Source organism: Mizuhopecten yessoensis, unplaced genomic scaffold, assembly GCF_002113885.1.
Source record: "Mizuhopecten yessoensis strain PY_sf001 unplaced genomic scaffold, ASM211388v2 scaffold1741, whole genome shotgun sequence".
NCBI classification, from domain to species: Eukaryota; Metazoa; Mollusca; class Bivalvia; order Pectinida; family Pectinidae; genus Mizuhopecten; species Mizuhopecten yessoensis.
In genome coordinates, this window is record NW_018404198.1 from 19,565 (window position 1) to 44,403 (window position 24,839).

The 24,839-nt window shown below is 38.6% G+C and overlaps 3 protein-coding genes across 5 annotated transcripts in view; 2 read left to right on the forward strand and 1 right to left on the reverse strand.

The window, feature by feature from the left end:
* Positions 1 to 66: 66 nt before the first annotated feature.
* LOC110467250 (zinc finger and BTB domain-containing protein 41-like) lies at positions 67 to 5,729 on the forward strand. The gene is made up of 2 exons (XM_021524291.1): positions 67 to 2,208; positions 2,645 to 5,729. Exons 1-2 carry the CDS (start codon positions 151 to 153, stop codon positions 3,092 to 3,094), a joined length of 2,508 nt encoding a protein of 835 aa, XP_021379966.1. The 5' UTR covers positions 67 to 150; the 3' UTR covers positions 3,095 to 5,729.
* A 5,091-nt stretch (positions 5,730 to 10,820) lies between these two features.
* Positions 10,821 to 20,458, reverse strand: LOC110467257 (leucine carboxyl methyltransferase 1-like). Its single transcript, XM_021524304.1, has 6 exons — positions 20,039 to 20,458; positions 18,267 to 18,450; positions 17,374 to 17,615; positions 16,212 to 16,321; positions 14,542 to 14,619; positions 10,821 to 14,335 (listed from the first exon to the last, which is right to left on the reverse strand). Exons 1-6 carry the CDS (start codon positions 20,237 to 20,239, stop codon positions 14,212 to 14,214), a joined length of 939 nt encoding a protein of 312 aa, XP_021379979.1. The 5' UTR covers positions 20,240 to 20,458; the 3' UTR covers positions 10,821 to 14,211.
* A 49-nt stretch (positions 20,459 to 20,507) lies between these two features.
* Positions 20,508 to 24,839, forward strand: part of LOC110467267 (DNA polymerase delta subunit 3-like) — a 30,669-nt gene continuing 26,337 nt past the window's right edge. For 2 of the 3 annotated variants that reach the window (XM_021524316.1, XM_021524335.1), the window contains exons 1-4: positions 20,508 to 20,591; positions 22,315 to 22,370; positions 22,895 to 23,000; positions 24,162 to 24,272. In XM_021524316.1, coding sequence (XP_021379991.1) covers positions 20,529 to 20,591; positions 22,315 to 22,370; positions 22,895 to 23,000; positions 24,162 to 24,272 — 336 coding nt within the window. In that variant the 5' untranslated portion in view covers positions 20,508 to 20,528. The remainder of the gene's footprint in view (positions 20,592 to 22,314; positions 22,371 to 22,894; positions 23,001 to 24,161; positions 24,273 to 24,839) is intronic. The other variant, XM_021524327.1, reaches the window with a different exon arrangement.

Sequence of the window (24,839 nt, forward strand, 5' to 3'; positions counted from 1 at the left end):
CATTTTACCGCAACGGTCCCTGTACGTCTACTTTTTGGTAATTTTCTTCGTCTTGAAAATGTTTTATCGCTGAAACGCTCGGAAGAATTTCTGCTGAAAGTGATTGAAGGCTGTCATGAAAATCAAACAGTTATTTCAAGATTGTGAACAATGGATACAGTTTCAGTCGACGCCTTTTCTAGCCTCGATATAGTTCTACCCCTTTCTTTCTTGAAAGAGTCGTTGTTAGCTCACGAATGTGAACATTCGGATGTTATTCAATGGATTGCTAAAGGCGGATCGTTTGATAATGACACTTTGACAACAAATATTGCAACTCATTCTAACAGTCAAAATGAAGGAGACGGGAGGAAAAATATCCTTATATCGGTTAAAAGTGTCAAGTTCAATGTCAAAGAAGGTAAAATCATTTGCAATTTTTCAGAAATTACAAGATCAAGTGACAGTGCCGTTCAGGAGGTAGCCTTAAATATACCAGAAAAGAAAACTAAAGCCGAGAAATGCACTTCTACACATGATGAAGTCGTTGCAAGTGAACCAGCATATACCAACTCCATTGATACAATTCCGACTACATCATCAGATTTTACAGATACACCATCTCCAGTCAAGAGAAAGAGAGGTAGACCACGTAAAGATGTGACTAACAAGGAAAACAAGGATAAAGTTGCTAAAAAATATTCCATTTCTCCTAGTCTTGCTGCAGTTTCGAATGTCCCAGATTGTGGGCGTCGCTATGGTCTTAGGGGAGTCAAACTTTCGTCTGTGATCATGCGTGCTGAAAAGGGCATAGGTGATAATGTGGAAGAAAAGATTTATCTTACTTCATCAATTAAAACTGAAATAAAAACAGAAATTGATTCCGAAGAGACTTTAGCATCAGATTCTGTTTCTGCTATATCAGAAGAGGAAGCTATTGTTGAACCAACAAACAACAATAATGTTGATGAAGAACAAAGTAAGGACTGTGTAGATCATGACTGCTCAGATAGTGAATGGACCCAGAAGAGGAAACCAGGTAGGCCACGCAAAAAGTTCAAAGTTGACTTACCGCGAAAAGTAAGAAAGGTCATTGATCTGGGAGACAATATTCCAATATACAAGAGAAGACAGAGAAATAATGTTCTTAGTGAATCCTGTAAGTATTGCGCCAAAAAATTCTGTGATTATACTGGTGTAGATTGTCATGTGCGACGTTGGCACAAGAAAGAGAAGGATGTTGATGAATACTTGGACAAACTCAAAGAACTTAAAATGGTGACGTGTCGTATTTGTAATACAAGCTGTCAGGATCGTATTCAACTTCAAATACATGAAAATAGATTTCACTTTAGAAATGAAACAGTTAAGTGTAAAGTGTGCAACAAAATGTATAAAAACGTTCAAAGCCTCCGTAATCACATGCTTGCTGTCCACGGAGTTAAAGGCCAGCCACATCTGTGCCATCATTGTCCTGCCAAATTTAAATGGGCAATGACCCTCAAGCAGCACATTGAGGAAATACATGAAGGTAAAATGAATATAATCTGTAAAGTGTGTAACAAAAAATTTGCCAGAAAATCCCAGCTGACACGACATGAACGTATTCATGGGTCGGACGAATCTAAAAGTCTTGTTTGTCCAACATGTGGAAAGGGTTTTTGGTATGAGTGCAATTATCAGAGACACATGAGGATAGTCCACGGACCTGTGAGGGAAAACTTTCATTGCTCCTATTGTGGGAAAGGGTTTAACCTGAAGAGTGCAATGGTGAGCCATGTTCAGAAGGTCCACCTCAATATCTATCCTTTTAGATGTCCACAATGTAAGATGGGAATGGGACGACGGAAATTACTTGAGGAGCACATGGCTCAGGCACACAATATGTCTGACATCCAGGTCCTAGGCGCCCAAAGAGGAAGATTCAAGTATGGACGCAACTCTGAGGATCTGTTCTACTGTTCTCACTGTAGTCTCAGCTTCTGTTACAAAACCAAAATGGTGGAACACATGCATATAGATCATGGGACAGAGTTCCCGTTCATGTGTAAGCACTGTTGTCAGGGCTTCCTGGAGAAACACTTCCTTGTCAATCATCTAAAGAAGGCTCATAATTCCACACAGGAGGAAGAAGTCCTTGCTGCCAGCATCACCTCACAGTCGGAGGAGAAAGAGGAGGGGTCCCGTCTGGTCACGGATATCAAAAACAACGCCACTACAGATCTACAGGTATATTGTATTGATACACATGGTCTTGTTGTTCCTACTACATGTATCTATCATACAAAACATGTAGATAAACCAGTATTTAGAGACAGCCAGAAGTCCAGATGTGAAGAATCCTTGTCCCACTGAATTGTAGTTTTTTCATAAATGAAGTTACCTCCCCTTCCCATTTGAATGTGTTCTAAACATTCTATATTTTAATTTTCTTTTAAACAGGAAAGTAACATATTGACATAAATTAAATTTTGAGGTCTTACTATAAATTATTAGAAGTGTCCTGTTTGTACAAGCAATGTAACACTGGAACTAGTTTGCATTGCAAGGCATTAAAAACAATGAGTAAGTTCAATCATAGCCATACAAGGTCTATTTTCTAATGAAAAATTGTTTTTAAAACAATTTACATATGCTTAACAAATGAGTGCTATTGATTTCACAGGTAGACAGCATTGAGGTCAGCGAGTCAGGGGTGATAAATGCCGGGGACACTTTGGCAGAAGCAGCCTCAGTCCTGCTGGAAGTTGCCAGCGGTAACAACACTATCCATTACGTTCAGTTACAAGAGGATGGGGGGACTGCTGTGGTGTCACAGGAATTGTCCAGCCTCCTTCTGGCTGCAGAGCAGTCTCTTCAGCTGTCCGAGGCAGGTGAAGTGGAACTAAGCACATCAGACGGTCAAACTTTGACCTACATACCACAAGGGGTCAATATAGGGGTTGGTGATCTCCAGACAGTCAGCTCCAACATTGTCATCGACAACGTTCACATGGAAACAGAAGTATGCTCAAACGATGTAGAAATATCTTCTGATAACATTCAGTTTTCTTCCATGGATGTGGACATTCCTTCCAACAATGTTGAAATATCATCCAGTGCTGAAGATTGTTGAATAGTATACCGGTAGTTTGGACGTTCTAATGGTTGACTGAAAACCTGACTGATTCTTTTAAAAAACATTTACGATTATATGAACAAAATTGATACAGAAATCTGTCATTGTTAAATTTCACGGTTTAGAATATCACTTTATGGACAGAAATCTTTCATTGTTGAGCTTAATTTCATGGTTTAAAATATCACTGTAATTTATGGACAGAAATTTATGAAAGGTTTTTCCAGAGATTTAACTTTTGGATGTGACCATATTTGTTGTGAGAGTTGTGTGTTCTATATTATTCAATGTTTTAATATAGTATACAGCTACAGGTATTTGTGAATAAATTGTCATATAAAAAGCTCTACAACGTGTTCCTAACTATAGTTAAGGACTTAAAAATGTTCAAAGGAGAGTCATTACCTAACTCCAGCTTCCTCGTAATATTGTCTTTTATTGGAAAAAGATATCTGCAGATAAATACAACTTGAAAAAAAATAATCTGAATTAGTAAAGTTTTAGAAAGGTAAACTCTGCCTGACAGAGTTAAATCCGACCCAGACGGGCATTTTTACCTGACAGTGGTAAATCGGACCCAGATGGTTATTTTTACCTGACAGTGGTAAATCCGACCCAAACAGGCTTTTTTTACCCAGATGGATGTCTGGTGTTTTAACCAAAATGGTTGTCCTTTGGATTCCACCAGCATGGATCTGTGCGTGTCCTGTTAGTTTGTGTGTAGGAGGCCTAGGTCTGACCAAAATGGTTGTCCAATCTACGTGTGTCCTGTTATTTTGTGTGTAAGAGGCCTAGGTCTGACCAAAATGGTTGTCTGATCTACGTGTGTCCCGTTAGTTTGTGTGTAAGAGGCCTAGGTCTGACCAAAATGGTTGTCCAATCTGTGTGTGTCCCGTTAGTTTGTGTGTAAGAGGCCTAGGTCTGACCAAAATGGTTGTCTGATCTGTGTGTGTCCTGTTAGTTTGTGTGTAAGAGGCCTAGGTCTGACCAAAATGGTTGTCCAATCTGTGTGTGTCCTGTTAGTTTGTGTGTAAGAGGCCTAGGTCTGACCAAAATGGTTGTCCAATCTGTGTGTGTCCCGTTAGTTTGTGTGTAAGAGGCCTAGGTCTGACCAAAATGGTTGTCTGATCTGTGTGTGTCCTGTTAGTTTGTGTGTAAGAGGCCTAGGTCTGACCAAAATGGTTGTCCAATCTGTGTGTGTCCTGTTAGTTTGTGTGTAAGAGGCCTAGGTCTGACCAAAATGGTTGTCCAATCTGTGTGTGTCCTGTTAGTTTGTGTGTAAGAGGCCTAGGTCTGACCAAAATGGTTGTCCAATCTGTGTGTGTCCCGTTAGTTTGTGTGTAAGAGGCCTAGGTCTGACCAAAATGGTTGTCTGATCTGTGTGTGTCCTGTTAGTTTGTGTGTAAGAGGCCTAGGTCTGACCAAAATGGTTGTCCAATCTGTGTGTGTCCTGTTAGTTTGTGTGTAAGAGGCCTAGGTCTGACCAAAATGGTTGTCTGATCTGTGTGTGTCCTGTTAGTTTGTGTGTAAGAGGCCTAGGTCTGACCAAAATGGTTGTCCAATCTGTGTGTGTCCTGTTAGTTTGTGTGTAAGAGGCCTAGGTCTGACCAAAATGGTTGTCCAATCTGTGTGTGTCCTGTTAGTTTGTGTGTAAGAGGCCTAGGTCTGACCAAAATGGTTGTCTGATCTGTGTGTGTCCTGTTAGTTTGTGTGTAAGAGGCCTAGGTCTGACCAAAATGGTTGTCCAATCTGTGTGTGTCCTGTTAGTTTGTGTGTAAGAGGCCTAGGTCTGACCAAAATGGTTGTCTGATCTGTGTGTGTCCTGTTAGTTTGTGTGTAAGAGGCCTAGGTCTGACCAAAATGGTTGTCCAATCTACGTGTGTCCTGTTAGTTTGGTTGTAAGAGGCCTAAGTCTGACCGAAATGATGGTCTTATAAGTATTCACATTTAACAAAGGGTCTGTTGGAATCAGGAAATTGGAATTATTTAAAACCAGCATCACTTCCCTATTTCAAATTACAATCAGTTTACAGAATTGTACATTTTTTTCTATTTATTTATGTGTCGATTTTAAGCATTACTTGGCAAATGAATTTGAATTCCAAGGCAGAAAGCTATATATGTATGACAGGAAGCAGTTCGGTGGTGAATACCAAGCATGCACTTGTCAGATATGTATGTCCTGTTGGTTTTCAGTTTGATTTGAAATTGTGCATTTCTTGCTAGTCCAGAACCCATTTGTTCAAGAACAGCATATATAGCTGAATGAATCATTATCTCGTACTGCCAAACTAAAGTACAGTGGTATAATTAATGCTTGCCTTAAAACTACAAATATTTTGTGTTGATTTTGTTTAGGCAATTGTTTTGAATCTGTAAGTAGTTGTTTTGAATTTTAATATTTTTGAACATATATACTACAGGAACATTGTTGTTTTCAAGTTTTTCAAGGTCCAGATGAAATTGTATTAAATATTAACTTATTTATATTACTGGGTATAGATATATATATAGCTTACCTGATAGACCATGGCACTGTGTTTGTCAGCTGTTAATTATAACCAAGTATTATAAATATAACAACTATTGTACATACGTTTCCAGCGTAGCCGAAATCGATTTTATGGACAACTCGTACATATTTTACACCTTTGTGTACAAACGCTTCACTAGTCATTTGTCTGATGAAGGTGAGTGTACATATCGTACTAGTCATCGAAACGTCACATAGAAAATTCTATTGATTGTGTAAAAAGAACTTCTCATAATCCATGCTTACCAACCTGAAGAAAATGTTTAGAAATATAACCAAGTAATTTCATCCCCAGGACTATGAGGCAAAGGGTAGTTTTTAGCTAAGGCAATGGCCACAAGCTATTGGTGTTACTTCAGTTAATGAGCTCAAGATATTCATAAATGCTGTTTTCAACTATACGCCGCTCTAGTGGCAGGGGATGGTACTAAATTGAATCATATACCGGACCTACTGTCTTTATTATGCATTACTTTTTGGACTCAAATTCACTTGAATGGCTTGTAAATATAATTCATTTCCTTGGTAGAACATGTGATCTTATTACAACGTCATATTCTTGAAAATGCACCCTGTTTATTTCAATCGGGAACTGCCACTTGACTGTAGGTCATGCATGCTTCACGCAAATTCCGGTAAAATACTTCAGTTAATTTTGAGCTCAGTTATTAATAAACAAGACATACGTCGCCTACCAGTAATACTAAGCAAACTGCAAATAAAATCCATTACCACAGACTCAAGTTCACTCAAAAGTCATTAGAAATAATCTTATTCTTAGTTAGAACCGAGTATCCTTCTACAACTTTGTATTCTTATGAAAAATACACTGTATATTTACTCTTGGAACTGTCGCTGGATTAAGCCGTACGTTACACGGAAATACTGTCCTCTGATTGGCTAAAATTTGTGACTCTTGCATTTACGTCCCTGCCTACATTTATATATTGCGTGGTCAGAGCTATGAAGCTGTTCTGTTCCAACTAACTGAGCAAAATCAAAAGTGCTAATCTGTAATAATATATATGAATCACGCCTCATATGAGTAAAATGTTATCAAAATATTGCATATTCGTTGAAATAACAAATCCTTACTAAAAACTCTTAAAATAGAAATGACCGCCTTGTTAGATCACGCGTGACGTTATCTCAATTACCCTTTTCCTTGTATGGCCTACACGGCCAAATAAAGTATTCCTTCTGATGCTGTCATGTTACTACAATTTCCATATTTGGTCATGACACCCATATTTAGACATCTGACCTATAGGCTATCGGAAGACGGAAGAAGTTTCCAACATGGCAGTCAATTCAGATTTCGATTGCACTTGCTACATAAAGTTGATAATTTAACGACATATAAGGCAGAGTATAACTTATAATTATGGCGGAGATCAACAGAAAAAGTTCATATTACAAACCTAATAATGGATGCGGATGCTGTCAATTAATTCTAAAATCGCCCCCGTGTGATTTATCGCACCAGGCTTGCTCAACTAAAAAGGCATGGGATCGCCAGGGCGGGGCAGAGGAGGCCGGGTTTTAATATTAGTACTGGTGCCTGGCCTACTCTAGTTCCATATTGGTATTCAAATTTGAAGACTTTTTTACAATTCAAGAAGCTGACATTCACTGGTCAGCAATTCAAGAAGCTGACACCTTCAGTGAAAAGAAGTTTCAAAATGTTTTAAAAGAAGATTTCAATTTAGACATATAAGACTGTTTAAAACTGTGCTTGTATTAACACTGAATTTCCAGTATATCTGAAATTCTAGACTTTTCAGATGTTTTTGAAGATTTTGTGATGTGAACACAGCTGTATTGGAAGCATGAAATGTGTATATATACCACAGTAATGTTGGATTAGAAATGTTTGGTATACATTATTGGTGTTACTTGTTATATGTGGTAAGTGTAATAGGAGAATGACAGATATAGATGCATTCCTGATCTTAGATTGATGAAATTAGGATTACCCAGCTAGTTACCCTATCTAAATGATGACAAACCATCCACTGGTTTGAAATGCATTCCCCCCCCCCCCCAACCCAGATTTCTAGTTCTTGTTTTTCTGTCACATAGTCATCCCGATTTCTAGTTATTGTTTTTTTGTCACATAGTCATCATCCCGATTTCAAATTTTGAAATGTTGGTTGACTTTCCGTTTTGTGACAATATCCAAGTTATCCAAACTTCATTTTTTCTTTCTTGAAACCTTTTTCCCTTTTCAAAATAAAAAAACAACCTTATTGATCTTTATTATTCTCCATACATACAGAAATGCTGTATGTGATGTGCTATTGTACGCTTTCAGTTATTTGGCTGTGAAATGACTGCTTAATAATGGCTGTTGATCCAATTTGGTTTCCAGAATTTGCATAATTTACAAAAGGGTCTTTAGACAAAGTTCCCAACTTCTAAGTGTTTTTTTGTGTGCAGTATAATGCATAATGATCTAATGATATGATTCTAAAATCATTTGAATGATAAAAAGGTATGTCATACTTATCATCGTTATTTTAGATTCTGATCAAACCGTCTCACTCAGATCACGTAAGGAAGGACAATGGATGCCGTTAATGTTGTGTAATTGACATACTAGTTATCAAATTATGACAGAAATGATTTTTTATTGTACCTCCTTTAGGAATGAATATAAAGTCTATTGATTTTTTGTGTACATCGTTTATAAATAATATATATACATACATATGAGTAGATGTGAATCAATGAAATTTTTTCATTGCTAAAAGTAGGTCGTGATGTTGTGTTTGTCCTTGATATTTTGTTATACGTTCATCTTGTGAAACACTCGTATTTTGTAGGATTTGGTTCAACTTTTCCAGACTAACATTAAAAAACAGGTGCCACTATATCGAGAGTTGACATGCCATACATTATCAGTGATAAGCCCATATTAGGAGTTCACATACCATACAAAACCAGTGATAAGCCCATATTAGGAGTTGACATGCCATAAATACCCAGTAATAAGCCCATATTAGGAGTTCACATACCATACATAAGCAGTGATATGCCCATATTAGGAGTTCACATACCATACATAACCAGTGATAAGCCCATATTAGGACTTCACATACCATACATAAGCAGTGATAAGCCCATATTAGGAGTTAACATACCATACATAACCAGTGATAAGCCCATATTAGGAGTTCACATCCCATACAAAACCAGTGATAAGCCCATATTAGGAGTTCACATCCCATACATAACCAGTGATAAGCCCATATTAGGAGTTCACATCCCATACAAAACCAGTGATAAGCCCATATTAGGAGTTCACATACCACAAATAACCAGTGATAAGCCCATATTAGGAGTTCACATCCCATACAAAACCAGTGATAAGCCCATATTAGGAGTTCACATACGACACATAACCAGTGATAAGCCCATATTAGGAGTTCACATCCCATACAAAACCAGTGATAAGCCCATATTAGGAGTTCACATACCACACATAACCAGTGATAAGCCCATATTAGGAGTTCACATACCACACATTAAAAGCAGTAGTAGGCTCAAGAATACTTGCCACCAGACCTCTTCTTAAGCAGATTTTAAGCTACTTTTGCATATATACGGGTAGTATAAAATATCGGAACACATACTGTATACCTATCACCCATTCTACTCTTTTCTGTGCTCCAGTCCCTAACTTTGCCATGCTTATCACTGCCCTTTCCATAGTCCTATAATTATATAACTGCCCAATCCCTATCCAGGCTAGTCACACGCCCTCCTCACCAGACATATTACAGTCCCCGCCCCCAGGCTTATCACAGCCCTCATCGCCAGACATATTACAGTCGCCACCCCCAGGCTTATCACAGCCCTCCTCACCAGACATATTACTGTCCCCATCCCCAGGCTTATCACAGCCCTCCTCACCAGACATATTACAGTCCCCGCCCCGAGGCTCATCACAGCCCTCCTCACCAGACATATTACAGTCCCCGCCCCCAGGCTTATCACAGCCCTCCTCATCAGACATATTACAGTCCCCGCGCCCAACTCATGACCCGCGCGGGTCATACAAATCTCTCGCTTTCCGTCCACATGGCCGGAATCACCCACCTCCGCATTCGTATTAGTATCTCCCTATTTCCAGATATAGTTCAGGCCCTAATACCTACATGTGGTCCTGAAATGGGAATAACAGAAATCAGATTTATAAAACAATGTAGATTTGGCAGAATAGAAGTAATTTTCAATGATATATTGATGTATGTGTTCAATATTTCTGGAAACGTTACCTACAGGTGAGGTGACCTAGTTATTGACCTTACAGTGTGTAGAGGTGACCTTGTTATTGACCTTACAGTGTGTAGAAGTGTCGGACAACACTAATACATATAATGAGGCAGCAGCAATCATTGGTTCTGTGTTGTGTGAGGTAATTAGACCAGTTAGTACGTACCGAGTAAGAGATAAAAAATATAATCATAACTTATGGTGCAAGTGCCAATTGTGTTTTTTTTTCTTTTGTCATTCCATCTTGGAGTAAAACTTTTCAAAATGTACATTATGCCTTTGTGTTGTATTTAGCTCACCTGGGTGTGAGCTTATGCCGTACTGCGGCGTCTATAGTCCGTCTGTCATCTGTCCGTCAACTTTTTCTTTTGAATGACTTCTTCTGAAGAAATGGAGGACATAGGGTCATGATATTTGGCCAGTAGTTAAGAACAGTAATGAGGTCAAGGTCAACTTTAAAGTGCTAGTCGAGGGTCAAACGTCAACATGGGTTAAAAGCTTAACAATCTTCTCAAGTTCCATTAGGACCTAGGTCATGATATTTGGCCAGTATGTACCTGGGATGGAGTGCTATAAAGTTTCCTCATTAAAATGACCTTGACCTACTTTCAAGGTCACAGGGGTCAAATATGTTAAAAACTTCAAACAACAATATCCTAAGAACCATTTGGACTAGTGTCAGGATACTTGAGTATGTTTTGTAGACCAGCAGTGCAAATCCTTTTTATAATTACAGTATGAGGTCAAAGGTCAATTTTAAGTGCTAATTGGGTTTCAAAAGTCTACATGGGTTAGGATTGCATGTAGGCCTTAGTATTCTAACTAAATAAGACTTGAGACAAACACTGGCATAACTTGTTAAACCATTTCGAATGCGAAAAAAACAAAGGTGGCCATGTTCTCCTGTAGAAAATCAACATAAAAGTGTCAGTTGATTTAATTCTTTATTTCTGGCACACATGGAATTCATCAAACAATAGAATAAATAAGAAATATAATATCATACATATACTTCATAGTAAATCAAAGGTGGAACTGGGCTTGGGTGATCTAGAATGTTGATATCTAAACAACCTTCCAAAGACAATTCATTAATCCAGAAGATTGCTATTAACATTCTCGACCTTTTCCTGATAAATCATTAAAAAGGCAGGAAAAATCTTTTTGAATACAACCATTGGGGACCATTATGTGAAAAATAAATTTACACATTTATATTGATGTGAACCTATATATATTTCTTAAAGAACAGTGACGACTTCCATAAGGAATTTTCCCACTGCGTTATATTTTTCACATACAAGTATTTAATACAGGAATCGACATGAACAAACAATACTTCCATCAAGGGTGCCCCGAAAAACATTATAGACCTTGTTTAGCAGTACAGTCCAACACAAAATTCACCTTATTGTTGGAGATATATCTGTGAGAACCGTGGCTCAAAATCTTATCGGTTTTTGTTTTATTTTGAAATTTAAGAACTAAAAATTTACAAATAAAACAATCGGACCAAACGGTCCAATAAGCCAAAATGTCCAAATTAAACAAGAATAGATTGGACTGTGAGCTATATGGTTCCTGCAGCTTCATGTAGGTGGGAGTCACACCAATGCCAGTCAGCACACTGGTTTATATACTGACGAAGGTTATAGATGTCACAGCCAACCGGGGATGTTCACTCTCATTCACTTCTTCCAAAAAACTCAATAAACAGAATCGTGATATCTGGAACATAATGAGCTGAATACTCTCAAAAAGGGAACAAATAATTTGAAGACGGGGACATCCCAATCACTTAACTCATTCACCCCTGAAATTTCATATTGAGCTATTCCAACCTTTGAATTGGAAGAGTTCAAATGTGTCTTCAGGGGCAAATGAGTTAACAATTTTTCCTGGAGGTAACCATTTAGATAAATTTGTAAGTAGATTTTAACTTTTATTACTAGATTTTAGCGAGATTTCTGACGTATCACTATATACTAATACCTGTAGATCGGGGGTGTTCGTTAGTCACCACTCCAGGTAATAAATGACACTGACGTCATTACATTGCTGTACAACTAGGGCAGGCTTTGAGAAAACAACGATCAGATATTTAATGATTTGTTCTACGAAAGTGCTCTAATATGCGAAAGATTGGTTTTGGTGTAAATTTGTGAGGGCCCATTTTGCATTTTTGAATCTACCACAAATATTGGTTTTATCAATAATTATTAATCACTGAATGAGCATTTCTTAATTTCACTATTTTTGTTGGAAGATAATTACGTTGAAACCATTTTGCAGATTTATAGATGTAAATATCCTAATGATATAATCGTTGATAATTATCAATTATTGAAATAGTGAATTAAAGTTATCTCAAGTAAAATCTACATGCATAAGTAAAGTGACTAATTGGGGCAATGTAATTCTGATGGAACAAGAAATTCACATTTTAATGCTGTATAAGAAACACACTCACAAAAAAAATCTTTTCACAACTATCTTGTTGAAGCAACTGAACAATACACATACATTATTAATATTTCAATGTAAAATTACACCAACAGTAGAAATCTGGCCCATAGTGTTTTTCCAGTTGTATTACATACATATGCACATTGATTTTAAATACACATTTTCTGTATTTCCATGTATATAACTTTAGGAAAAAGTCACTGGGATATAAAAAGCTGTGTACTAATGAAAATTTCAAAATTCTAACTTGGACACTTTCATTTATCATTTTGATTTGCCCAATAGTAATCACATGCATTTTTTAAATATCAATAAAAGTAAACCACTGGAACAGCTCAATGCCTGACAAATTAGACCACAGGAACAGGTCAATGCTTGACAAAGTAGACCACAGGAACAGGTCAATGCCTGACAAAGTAGACAAGCAGGAACTGAGCAATGCCTGACAAAGTAGACCACAAGAACTGAGCAATGCCTGACAAAGTAGACCACAGGAACAGGTCAATGCCTGACAAATTAGACCACAGGAACTGAGCAATGCCTGACAAAGTAGACCAGCAGGAACAGGTCAATGCCTGACAAATTAGACCACAGGAACAGGTCAATGCCTGACAAATTAGACCACAGGAACAGGTCAATGCCTGACAAATTAGACCACAGGAACAGGTCAATGCCTGACAAAGTAGACCACAAGAACTGAGCAATGCCTGACAAAGTAGACCACAGGAACTGAGCAATGCCTGACAAAGTAGACCACAAGAACTGAGCAATGCCTGACAAAGTAGACCACAGGAACTGCTCAATGCCTGACAAAGTAGACCACAGGAACAGGTCAATGCCTGACAAAGTAGACCACAGGAACTGCTCAATGCCTGACAAAGTAGACAAGCAGGAACTGAGCAATGCCTGACAAAGTAGACCACAAGAACTGAGCAATGCCTGACAAAGTAGACCACAGGAACTGAGCAATGCCTGACAAAGTAGACCACAAGAACTGAGCAATGCCTGACAAAGTAGACCACAGGAACTGCTCAATGCCTGACAAAGTAGACCACAAGAACTGAGCAATGCCTGACAAAGTAGACCACAGGAACTGCTCAATGCCTGACAAAGTAGACCACAAGAACTGAGCAATGCCTGACAAAGTAGACCACAGGAACTGCTCAATGCCTGACAAAGTAGACCACAGGAACTGAGCAATGCCTGACAAAGTAGACCACAGGAACAGGTCAATGCCTGACAAAGTAGACCACAGGAACTGCTCAATGCCTGACAAAGTAGACCACAAGAACTGAGCAATGCCTGACAAGGTAGACCAGCAGGAACTGCTCAATGCCTGACAAACTTCAGCCAAAAATGCCTTAAGAGTTTGGGACCACCTACTGCATAGAGACATTCCTGTCTGCTGAAACAAAAACATTTTCTTTGGAAATCAGTCGAAAAAGAAGGAAATTGTTTACTGCAAACATTATTCCTAATTTGGTCTAAATTTTTAGTTTTCTGATTATAAGCATGGAACCAAGTTGATCTGCTAGATTTGATCGTCACAGCATTGATACCATGGCACAGACCTTTTATTTTCCCAACCGCTCACAACCATTTAGACATTAAACACCTATATAAACAGGTCACATGATGTCTGAAAAAAAACGACTGAAAAATTTGAACCATGTTCTTGATATGTTAGAAATAACCTTACATAAACATACATGTACTTCACATATACAGTGGAAATGTCCATGAAAGGTTTTGAGCACTTGTTAAAACTTTTTTGGTGCACTGTCCTTCAAGCAAAGGTCATGTCACAGAGGCCAATGTTATGTCACAAAGGCCAAGGTCAGGTGAAGGTCATATCACAGAGACCAAGGTCATGAGGGTCCTTCCATGCCCATACTATACAGTAATGACTCAGCAACTGATCCAGGAGTTCCTTCTCGTCCATAAACTCTATATGTTCAATCCTACAATGTAAATACAGCAGTAGTTCATATACCCATAAACTATATATACGTTCAATCTTTCAATGTAAATACAGCAGTAGTTCATATACCCATAAACTATATACACTCAACACTACAATGTAAATACAGCAGTAGTTCATATACCCGTAAACTATACACGCTCAACACTACAATGTAAATACAGCAGTAGTTAATTCATTTAATACCTGTGTATGTCTGGCAAGCACTTGTAAATCTGACTCATGTCCATACCGTCAGCTCCCTGCCAGCCCTGGCTCGTAAACCTGCAAACAACCGGTCATTAGTAGGACTTAAACCATATATATATAAAATTCCAGTATCAGGTACCAAATACCTCCATTTATGGCCAAACTGTTTATTCTTATATGCAATTTTATTTTTGTATTCTACATTTTCTGAAACATTACTCTCCATGTTTATGAGTTACCCTGCCATCCTAAATCCTGGATCTGCTGATTGTGTCAATGGTGATAAATGTATAAGATAAATGTGATAGAAAAGAAAGAAGTCTCCTTCCACCGGGGATTGAACCAGTGAATCCCAGCATCTTACTTTGGCAGTATCACGACAGGGAGGGCCAGGGTCACCATTATTTTGTTACAGGATAGAGAGTAGTGTGCCTCCAATGGGGCTCAACTAGTCCGTGACTCCCAGCATCTTACTTTGGCAGTATCACGACAGGGGGGGCCAGGGACACCATTATTTTGTTAGAGGAAAGAGAGTAGTGTGCCTCCAATGGGGATCTACTAGTACGTGACTCTCAGCATCTTATTTTGGCAGTGTCACGACAGGGAGGGCCAGGGTCACCATTATTTTGTTACAGGAAAGAGAGTAGTGTGCCTCCAATGGGGATCAACTAGTACGTGACTCTCAGCATCTTATTTTGGCAGTATCACGACAGGGAGGGCCAGGGACACCATTATTTTGTTACAGGAAAGAGAGTGTTGTGCCTCCAATGGGGATCAACCAGTGACCCCCGGCATCCAACTTTGGCAGTATCACGACAGGGAGGGCCAGGGACACCATTATTTTGTTACAGGAAAGAGAGTAGTGTGCCTCCAATGGGGATCAACTAGTACGTGACTCCCAGCATCTTACTTTGGCAGTATCACGACAGGGAGGGCCAGGGACACCATTATTTTGTTACAGGAAAGAGAGTGTTGTGCCTCCAATGGGGATCAACTAGTGACCCCCGGCATCCAACTTTGGCAGTATCACGACAGGGAGGGCCAGGGACACCATTATTTTGTTACAGGAAAGAGAGTAGTGTGCCTCCAATGGGGATCAACTAGTACGTGACTCCCAGCATCCAACTTTGGCAGTATCACCACAGGGAGGGCCAGGGACACCATTATTTTGTTACAGGAAAGAGAGTAGTGTGCCTCCAATGGGGATCAACTAGTACGTGACTCCCAGCATCCAACTTTGGCAGTATCACCACAGGGAGGGCCAGGGACATCATTATTTTGTTACAGGAAAGAGAGTGTTGTGCCTCCAAATGGGGATCAACCAGTGACCCCCGGCATCCAACTTTGGCAGTATCACGACAGGGAGGGCCAGGGACACCATTATTTTGTTACAGGAAAGAGAGTGTTGTGCCTCCAAAGGGGATCAACTAGTGACGGCCAGGTTGCCAGGCCACTGCTCTATCAATTTGGCGAAAACTCCCTATAGTGCAAAGCTAGAAGGTGGCAATAATTTCACATACAATTAAATTCGGTCATATACGTACCAGAAATTACCTCCTAGAATTTAATTTCTTCCTTTAGTAATAATATCTATTTCATAAAAGTTTAAAATTTATCCACTTTCGTCATCAGACACTAGCAACCCCGTTACCCGTAGGTATGTTTACCTGTGTTTCTGCGAGTCCATGCTGGTACACGCCTCCACACCCATTAGAACACAATCCCTCGTCTTCAGATTATCTATCATGACCTGGCCAAAACGATCGGTCATGTTTACCTGGAAAGACAGATATGCTAAATAACAACACCTACCATGTAACAATCATGTTTCCAGATCATCCACAGTTCAGCTTTCATTATTAACTTGTTATTAAATGTAATAACAAGAGTACCGCGGGGCGGAACAAAATACGCCTGTCGAATGCAATATATATACTTCCTTACAATGAAATAAGATCTGCATCATTCTAAGAGTGGTTAGCTGATATGCTTTAAAAAATGTATCGGACAAAAATCAAATACTGAAATAAACAAAGGGCAATAAATTTTGCAAATCGTCGAATCAAAATTCTTTTGAGGGGGACACAAACTCATATCATGATTATAAAGTATACTAAGTTTCAAAGAGATCGGCTGAAAAATGTAGGAGGAGGTTGCCGGACAAAAATCAAATACTGAAATAAACAAAGGGCAATAACTTTTGGAAAAATTGTCAAATCAAGATTCTTTTAAAGGAGACACAACTTCATATCACGATTATAATATATACCAAATTTCAAAATAGATCGGTCGAAAAATGTAGGACATTGCCGGACAAACAAAGTTTACGCCGGATGGATGGACGGACAACGCCATACCATAATACTACCGTCAAATTTGACGGTCGTATAAAAATGCTAATACATAATATAGATAAGGGGAAAAAATGTTATATGGAATTAGGATGAATTTCTATATACTTAATATAAGAAAATCCCTTATCACGGTTCTTCTATGCATCCTTGACAATTTCTAACACTATCAATTGCTGTTAAATATCGGCGTGAACTCGGTTGAGTATTGATCTCATGTTCAGGAATACAGGTACAAAATTGTTACATTATCATTAATCAATACTGCATAACATAGCAGCGGCACTTTATGTCAGAGCTTTACAATAAATAAAGCATTAAAAGCTATTTGTTTAGTGTTAAAAGTTCTAAAATTCTTAACAGGAAAGCAGAAAAATGAAATAATGAGTACATCCGTGTATATTAATATCATCTTTACAATAGAAAATTTGAGCCGATGCCATGTTGCTTTATCAGAACGAGTCCTTAAAATGTCCACCTGTTCATAGTTAAGGAAAAGGGCCACAGGGAAGGAGTCTGCGATCCACTTGAGGACTTTGTTGGTGCTCTCTGTGTCGACGTAGACAAGGACACACTCGGTCACAAACAAGGTGGGGAGGGCTGTGTCAATGCCACTCTCTGTCAGCTTTCCTTTCACTTCCTCCAGGCTACGCAGGTTAGCCGACACCAGGTGGTAATCTGTGGCATGGATTTCTGTCTTACTCATCTTGACCTCTCCATCTACATAACACAAAGGATATACTAAGATTCATAACACTAAAAACACTTGTAACAGGAAAGAGAATAATGTGCTTCCACCAGGGATCGAACCCTCGATCTTCAGGTTCCTAGTCAGACGCTCTACCACTGAGCTAAAGGGAAATTCCCTCTAGCTCGAAGCTAGAAGGCGACCATAATCCGATGTACAATTAAAATCTGCAACACATTCAAAGATGAAATTTGAATCTTTGAATCTGAGATGATTTTAAAATTATTTCAACTGAATAATATGAGGTTTATCTGCAGTCTTTTTTAGCTGTCTGTAATGAGGGTTACGAAAGCAATATTACGAAAGCAAATAAAACCCAGTATTCCATATTAAAAGTTTCATGTGAAGGGTGAATAAAACACTTGGCAAATAGCAAACAGAAAGGTAAATATTTGACTGGAAGAAAGTTTCCCAGTAAACTGTTATCATATGCTGGCATCTATAACTCTGAAAGTAATATCACTAGCTGATTACCTGGATGGTACCTACATTACTGAGACTCCTCTGTGATATCACTAGCTGATTACCTGGATGGTACCTACATTACTGAGACTCCTCTGTGATATCACTAGCTGATTACCTGGATGGTACCTACATTATTGAGACTCCTCTGTGATATTTACCTTCTCCGGCAATTGACTTCAGCAACATCTCATTCCTTCGGATCTGATGGCACTTTCTAGAGGTCACCATTGCAAAATCGACTTCGACGTAATTCTTTGGTGACAACTGCTGATCTTTCAGTAGCCAGTATGTTGTATCAAATCCTGCTCCTAAGTTTATAATTTGACACTTGCAGTCAGTTAGCTGCAAAAATACAATTGAAATGTACTTCATGAAATGAACTTAATGGAATGAAACGCTTGTCAAATGTACTGTAAAGCATAAAAATAAGAAACTGACATGTTTCATCGATTCATTGCACCACATTTTTTGCATTCAATCTACAAAATGATGTTATTCATGTATGAAAAATGGAAATCTGTGCATGGGACTGACATATCAACAAACCGTACTGATTCGGACTGTACCAACAGAATGTATTTTTCTTATTTAGAAGATTTCTGGACCACCTCTCTTTGTCGATTGGTCACTCCCATGTAATTTGCATAACCTACAAGATGGGAATTTTTAAACGATTGAAATCTGGAAACTCTATTGATGGAATGTAGCAGCTGCTGTTGATAATAATGATGGATATGGATCAATAAATAACCCATTTATCCATATATGTGAGGTATATGTGTTGTGTCATAGTACATTTTTATTATCAGCACCTCAAAACTCTGATACCACATGGTGTTGGAGAATTCCCCATTTTCATATAAAGTAGTGCCCTCTCGCCCCACACCAGACTATCTGTCCAAATATCCAAGTCTAGTGTCAGGGGCTGAGGAAACTCGGGCTAGGACAGAGGAAACTCAGGCTACCAAGCATCATAATATAATTACCTAGTACTAATTTCAATATCCGGCATCCTCTGCCCCGGCGGGGTATTAAATCAATTCCGTGCCTTGTAATGGAGCAAGCTAGCCCGGTGTGAATCACACCGGGCCGATTTTAGAATTAATTGACAGCAAACTGGTACGCATCCATAAATAGGGTTGTAGTATGAACTATTTCTGTTGATACCCTATATAACTTGAAGTTAAACTCTGCCTAAAATGTCGTTTAGCTATCAAGTTAACTTTGTAAGCGCAATCGAAATCTGAATTTACCACCATGTTTGAAAGTTTGTCTATCTTCCGATATAGGTCAGACGTCTATATGACCCATGACCCAATATGGAAATTGTAGTAAACATGGCGTCATCAGTAGTAATACTATATTTGGCCATATATAGAAAGGATAATTGAGATAACATCAAGCGTGATCTGTCATGGCAGTTGTTTCTTTTTTTCTTCCCCAAGACAGACTTGGTTAATTTTGTTAAAGATTTTCTTTCATTGGTAAGGATTCATTTTTCAACAATTATGCAATATTTTGATAACATTATACTCATATGAGGCGTGAATTATATGTATTTTTACATATTAGCACTTTTGATTTTGCTCCATTAGTTGGCATAGAACCGCTTCATAGCTCTGACGACGCAATTATATATAAAAAAAAATCGTCGTCAGAAAGACACATCTTCAGAGCTAAATATGGTTCTTATGAAATTTTTTATTTAAAAAAAGTTGACTTTAAAAATATTGACAGATGACAGATGGACTAAAGATGCTGCATCACCCAATATAAGCTCAGACACTTCTTGCAAGGCATGGCACAGCTTTCTGTGTTGCAACTAGAAGATTAGTTCCCAACCTGACTAATATTGAAGACATCCACAGCATAGAATTAATGACCATATACTCAAACAGCTTAATTTTTAGAGTCTTTAAGACGAACGTACTTTTATGAACCTCTGAATGCATGTTCGCATAGCCGACACCCTGGCATAGTAACCCCTGTTGATCTCGGGTGCATGTCTTGCCTGGCCTTTTGTTGTTAATAGAGAAATATAAGGATCTTCCCAGTACCCACGTTCCACAGCAAAACGTTTACACTGAGCTGCATCGTCGTTTGTGGCCCTGACAGCATCCTCGTTTGCCATGACCTCAAAATCAGTAAAAGTCAGTTGACAAAATTAAGAAACTTGCTCTCTTTCCGCCATGTTAGTTTACATTTTGAACTCTCGTGCGTCATCCCGTGTTTTAGTTATTTATAAATTAGACATATGTTATACAAGAATCTCAACGGAGTCGTTTTTCTTATTTTTGAAATGTCAGAAATTGTGCAAATCCTTGATGTCTATTATTTTACGTCCTAAAATCGAATACAATGGAGATGTTTCGAAAACGAAAGTAGAACCGGAAGTGCTGATTATAGCGGGAAATAAAAAAATGGCGACAGATACACTTTATCTCGAAAATTTAGAGGAATACGTCAATGACGAAAACAAAATAGTAAGTTCGAATTTTTATTTTGGTTTTGTTTCCGGAACTACAACTTTTATGAGTTTAAAGGTTTATTTTGTTCAAATAAGGAATGTATATACATGTAACAGGAGCGTGTTTGGACCCAGTTTGTCAACTTACGTCTAACTCACTGCACCCGACTCGCCCTGCAGACCAACCCAGGTTCGATGGGTAACTTGTAACTGTCGTAGCGGGAAAACAAACGCCTTGAAATACAACTAACAATTCATCATTTACAACATAGATATTTACAACACAAGATACATAGAAAACAATTACAATAGCCTGGCCCTAGCTATTAACATATAGCGAATACTCCCCTACATACATGTACACTACATGTAGACCCCCCGTACTACCTTCGACCTAACTATATTTCAAAACTAACGCTAACCCACACATCCCAGCTAAGTCCCTATCTAAAAATCCTAAACTAACCCTAAATATACCTGATGAAAAGATGTGACAGTGCACAGGAACCTAATCCATCCGACTGCTCCGTGTTAGTACTAATATTAATACCCGGCCTCCTCTGCCTCGGCCGGGTATTAAATCGATACCATGCCTTGTAATGGAGCAAGGCCGGTGTGAATCACACCGGGGCGATTTAAGAATTAATTGACAGCACATTGGTCCGCATCTATAAATAAGGTTGTAGTATGAACTATTTCTGTTGATATCCTGCACAACTTGAAGTTTAACTCTGCCTAAAATGTCGTTAAATTATCAAGTTAACGTAGCAAGTGTAATCGAAATCTGAATTGACCGCCATGTTGGAAAGTTCGTCTCTCTTCCGATAGAGGTCAGACGTCCAAATATAGGTGTCATGACCCAATATGGAAATTGTAGTAAACATGGCGGCATCAGTAGTAATACTATATTTGGCCATGCAGGCCATATATAGAAAGGATAATTGAGATACAAGACAGACTTTGTTAATTTCGTAAAAGTGTTTTTGCATGAGTAAGGATTCGTTTTTTCAACAATTATGCAATATTTTGATAACATTATACGCATATGAGCGTGAATTATATGCAATCTTACAGATTAACACTTTTGATTTTGCTCCATTAGTTGGTATAGGACCGCTTCGAAGCTGTGACGACGCAATATATAAAAAAATCTCTCGTCGTCAGAAAGCTACGTTATCGCAGCTAGCCCCGTGTATGAGACACCAGCCCGAATTTTTCCCACATTTGACAATACGAAACTAAATTAAGGACCAATCACAACAGAGGATTCTCAGAAGCACACAGATACAACGGACGTAAAAGCAATCAACTACGGACAATGCATGACAAAAACATAGACCTCAGACAGGACACGTTAACAGAGAACAACGTATACAAGAAAGGTCAGGGTGACACATGTACAGGTACACGTAGTACAGACTAAAGACACAACATACAGCCATGCCGTAGAATTAAGCTTAAAACCTGTCAGCTTACACTGTCAGCTTATATTAACACTGTCGATGAACCCGCATATACATTATAACGTCCCCGCTACATATATACTCTTGGTTTTGTTGGGGTCATTCATCGATCTTCCTTCTGCTATGTTTAATGAACTAAATTTGGTCACTGCCAAAATTAACATGCCGTGAAACTGAGTGTCCACTGAATATCTACTGTCTACACTGTATTAAATCCCCAAATATCATCCTGAAAGACTTGTTTAATTCTCATTAAATGTTCTTTTCCCCCTACAGGTAACATACAGATGGTTCAGTACCAACTTGAAAGTCCATGTCAACCAGGCCAAACAGTAAGATGTCAGCATGTTTGTTTAACTGTGTTGAGAAAAGAACCTTAGTCAGAAATTGTGAAAAGATCTTTACATATACGCCTAGTCATGGAGATCTATGCGGAGATTTAATGTGGTCGTGCACAATTAAATTCAGTCCGTTTTTAGCAGAATTAAGTTGGGTTGATCGTCAGCGACCAGGTAGTTCTATTAGTAGAGCATCTGTCTAGAGTAAAGACCATCCAGAGTTCGAACCCTGCTCTGGCCGTGCATTTTGTACCTTTTTAAGTGATTAAGGGGAATATTACCGTTTTTTCAGGGGAATACTCACCATTTTTCCAAGGGGAAAACTACTGTTTTTCAAAGGGAACATTACATAATTACCGGTAAAGGGTAGCGAATTATGTCTTGGAAAATCCCTATTCAAGGCCAAATTTTATATGTTATATTAAAAGTATCAAACCATCGAGGTTGTACCTCCTTTTACTCCTTGCAATGTCTTTTGAATAATGTGCCAACTATCTCGTATGTTTCTTCCCTTACAGGATGCTGTATGCATTTGTTCAGGACCAGAGGAACAACCATGATAATGACAACCTATCTGTGACCTACTTTGTGGCTGGACTGACCAAACCAGTGAATGGTCATCAGGTAATTAATACAATAGACAGGTGTTAATTGTTATATCTATATGATCACTTTAACTGTAATGTTTATGTCCTGCCAAATTTTCTCCATTAGACTGCAGCCATGTTCATAAACTGTTCTTGTACAGTTTCTGAGCTGAGGCTGTATTCCTAATTATCCTAAATTCCATACTTTGTCCTAACATGTAGCTTGTAATCATTTCCATGCTGCTTTTTCATCCTATGTCACAAGAACTCCATAAGTCTCAGAAAAAAAATGGGTTTGAATCATGCATGCCAACTTTTTGAAATGCAATGGGGAGATTAAGTATGGTCAGAATTAAAAGCATAAATAAAATTTACATGTACACCCTAGGGACAAAATCACGCTTAAAAATGGCATCTTTTGAGCTGTTCTTTCAGATGAAATCATCAGAACTTAGTAAATAGAAATAGTTTAGCAAATTCACTGGGTGAAAATGCTAGATTTAAGGGTCGAAAATCGGGAGTCTCCCTCCGAAATAGGGGGGAGTTGGCAAGTATGTTGAACACATAACAAAAGTTTAAGCATCAGAAATGTATTTTTGAATACGGACAATCAGGACTTGTGTTTCATCTACTTGCTGGAAAGCTTTCTTCATATCATTGTGTTCATCTTCTACGATTTCATGAATGGGAATCACACTGTTATTAGTAATCCATCCTTATAACTTCTGATTGATCAATGCTGAAGAAAACAATGTCCATGGTCGGGTGGTGCAGCAGGTAGTGCGCTCACCTTTCACCAAGATGGCCAGGGTTTTAATATCGAATGTGAAAAAGTATTGGGTCATCTGACCAGCCATTTAGGTAGTTAGTTTCCTCCCACACAGAGACCCCCTGTGTGCATCTATCTGGGTCAACAACCGTGAGGGTAAACCTTGTTTCACATTGTTGTAAAATAAATAAAGCTTTCATTTTATGTATTAACCAAAAACTGTCATATGTTGTAAGGCAAGTTTTGAGTTCTTTGTAATAAGTTCAAATCAGAAAAAAATATCTTAATTCATGTACATTTTATGTATTTGTAAAATTATTATAAGTGTTTTGATGTTTAGAATGTCTGATATATTAACTTTTCTATCAAACAAACAGTGAACTGAAAGTAAATGTGGGTTTGTATGTGTATAAAGAATTTGTTTGTCAGCAGACTCACAAATGTACAGTAGTGAAGGAGGAGGACTTAGAGGCTTACCGTAGTACCCTGTCTGTCGTCACAAGTTCCCATATATACAGTGTACAGAGGGCTAACCTCAAGGTAAGAGACTGACCGTAGTACCCTGGCTGTCGTCACAAGTTCTCATATATACAGTGTACAGAGGGCTAACCTCAAGGTAAGAGACTTACCGTAGTACCCTGGCTGTCGTCACAAGTTCTCATATATACAGTGTACAGAGGGCTAACCTCAAGGTAAGAGACTTACCGTAGTACCCTGGCTGTCATCACAAGTTCTCATATATACAGTGTACAGAGGGCTAACCTCAAGGTAAGAGACTTACCGTAGTACCCTGGCTGTCGTCACAAGTTCTCATATATACAGTGTACAGAGGGCTAACCTCAAGGTAAGAGACTTACCGTAGTACCCTGGCTGTCGTCACAAGTTCTCATATATACAGTGTACAGAGGGCTAACCTCAAGGTAAGAGACTTACCGTAGTACCCTGGCTGTCATCACAAGTTCTCATATATACAGTGTACAGAGGGCTAACCTCAAGGTAAGAGACTTACCGTAGTACCCTGGCTGTCGTCACAAGTTCTCATATATACAGTGTACAGAGGGCTAACCTCAAGGTAAGAGACTTACCGTAGTACCCTGGCTGTCATCA